This window comes from Lucilia cuprina, chromosome 2 (assembly GCF_022045245.1).
Source record: "Lucilia cuprina isolate Lc7/37 chromosome 2, ASM2204524v1, whole genome shotgun sequence".
Lineage (NCBI taxonomy): Eukaryota > Metazoa > Arthropoda > Insecta > Diptera > Calliphoridae > Lucilia > Lucilia cuprina.
In genome coordinates this window covers 8,030,652-8,032,188 of record NC_060950.1, presented here as the reverse complement: position 1 = coordinate 8,032,188, position 1,537 = coordinate 8,030,652, and the positions used below count along the sequence as shown (strand labels likewise).

The 1,537-nt window shown below is 33.6% G+C and overlaps 1 protein-coding gene across 1 annotated transcript; it reads left to right on the top strand.

The window, feature by feature from the left end:
- The first annotated feature begins 436 nt into the window (after positions 1-436).
- Positions 437-1,369, top strand: LOC111685337. The gene is made up of 4 exons (XM_023447593.2): positions 437-602; positions 662-788; positions 860-1,144; positions 1,207-1,369. The coding sequence occupies exons 1-4, from the start codon at positions 437-439 to the stop codon at positions 1,367-1,369; spliced, it is 741 nt and encodes a 246-aa protein (XP_023303361.2).
- The last annotated feature ends 168 nt before the right edge of the window (positions 1,370-1,537 follow it).

Genomic DNA, 1,537 nt, shown 5'->3' with positions numbered 1-1,537 from the left:
GTTCTAGTTCAGTTCTAGTTCAGTTCTAGTTCAGTTCTAGTTCAGTTCTAGTTCAGTTCTAGTTCAGTTCTAGTTCAGTTCTAGTTCAGTTCTAGTTTACTTCTAGTCATTTCTATTAATCATATTAATCGAAATAACTAAAGTTTCACAATTATAGCAATTGCCTCAAATCCCTGAAATTAACAATTTGTCTTACAACATTCATAAATAAGACACTGAAAAGTGTAATAGTTAATAATGGGAATTACAACACTTGCATACTTGGACAATTAAGATAATCCATCTAAAGAATAATTAAAATACAAAACTATGGTAACAGAAAACATTTATAAACGCTTAGAATAAACGACACAATCCACAGTCAAAGGAGAACCGTTAAGAGGAACTAAACCACAGCTAAGTACCGTAGAAATTGTAATAAAAAAGGAAACGGAAAATGATGCGTGTACGTGATGTGGTTGAGGAATATTTACAAAATTCAACATTACATGGAGCACGTTTTATAGTGGATAAAGAGTTAACCTGGTTGGAAAAGACATTTTGGGGTTTATGTCTGTTGGCCTCATGGTTTGCATCGTGGAATTTAATTAAGGTGTCATTGGGTAAAGGAATGAGTTTTTTTACAATTTAGGAATCTTTCATAATAATTATGTTTACCTAGCTGCTTTTGAAAATAATGCCATCAGCTTTGGTGTAGAATCCAGTTACCGTGATTGGGAGACAAATTTCCCGGCTATAGTAGTATGTGAATCCAAAAATATGGATAGAATACAAGAAGTGGCAGAGCAGTAAGTTTTCGGATTATTATATATATATATATATATTATTCAAACTTATCTACTTTATTATTCAATTTAAGACTCTGGGGCGCTGACCACGATTTCACCTTAGAAGAAGTTCTTAGTGAAATAGCTTTCTTTCGTGGCGAATCGTATCACACAGTACACGAGTGTGGTGGTGAGGAACCATCGGAAAATTGTTTCTATTCAAATTTCTCCTATTATGCTCAATTGGTTCGTAGCAGTTGTGAGAATACCATTAAGAATTGTTTGTGGAATAATAAACCTTTAGAATGTTGTAAATATTTTCAACGCATGGAAACCGAATTGGGTCTCTGTTATGCTATAAATTCTTTGCAGGCAGGGTTAGTTGGTGAAACAAATTTATAAGTTGAAAATGTCTATCTATATCTTATATATTTTGCAGAAAGAATAATGGCCCAAAGTTGAGTATGTGGTCAAATCGTTACACGGGACCGGGTGCATTGCGAATGGATATTTATACGGAGGCAGTGGTACGTTGGCAACAAATAGATATTTTACAAAATACTGGATTTTTGATTAATAATAGAAGAATAAGTTCAGTTTGACCTTAGTTCTATTTTAGATCCCGTATAGTTCAGTTCTAGTTCAGTTCTAGTTCAGTTCTTGTTCAGTTCTAGTTCAGTTCTAGTTCAAGTTCAGTTCTAGTTCAAGTTCAGTTCTAGTTCAAGTTCAGTTCTAGTTCAGTTCTAGTTCAGTTCTAGTTCAGTTCTAGT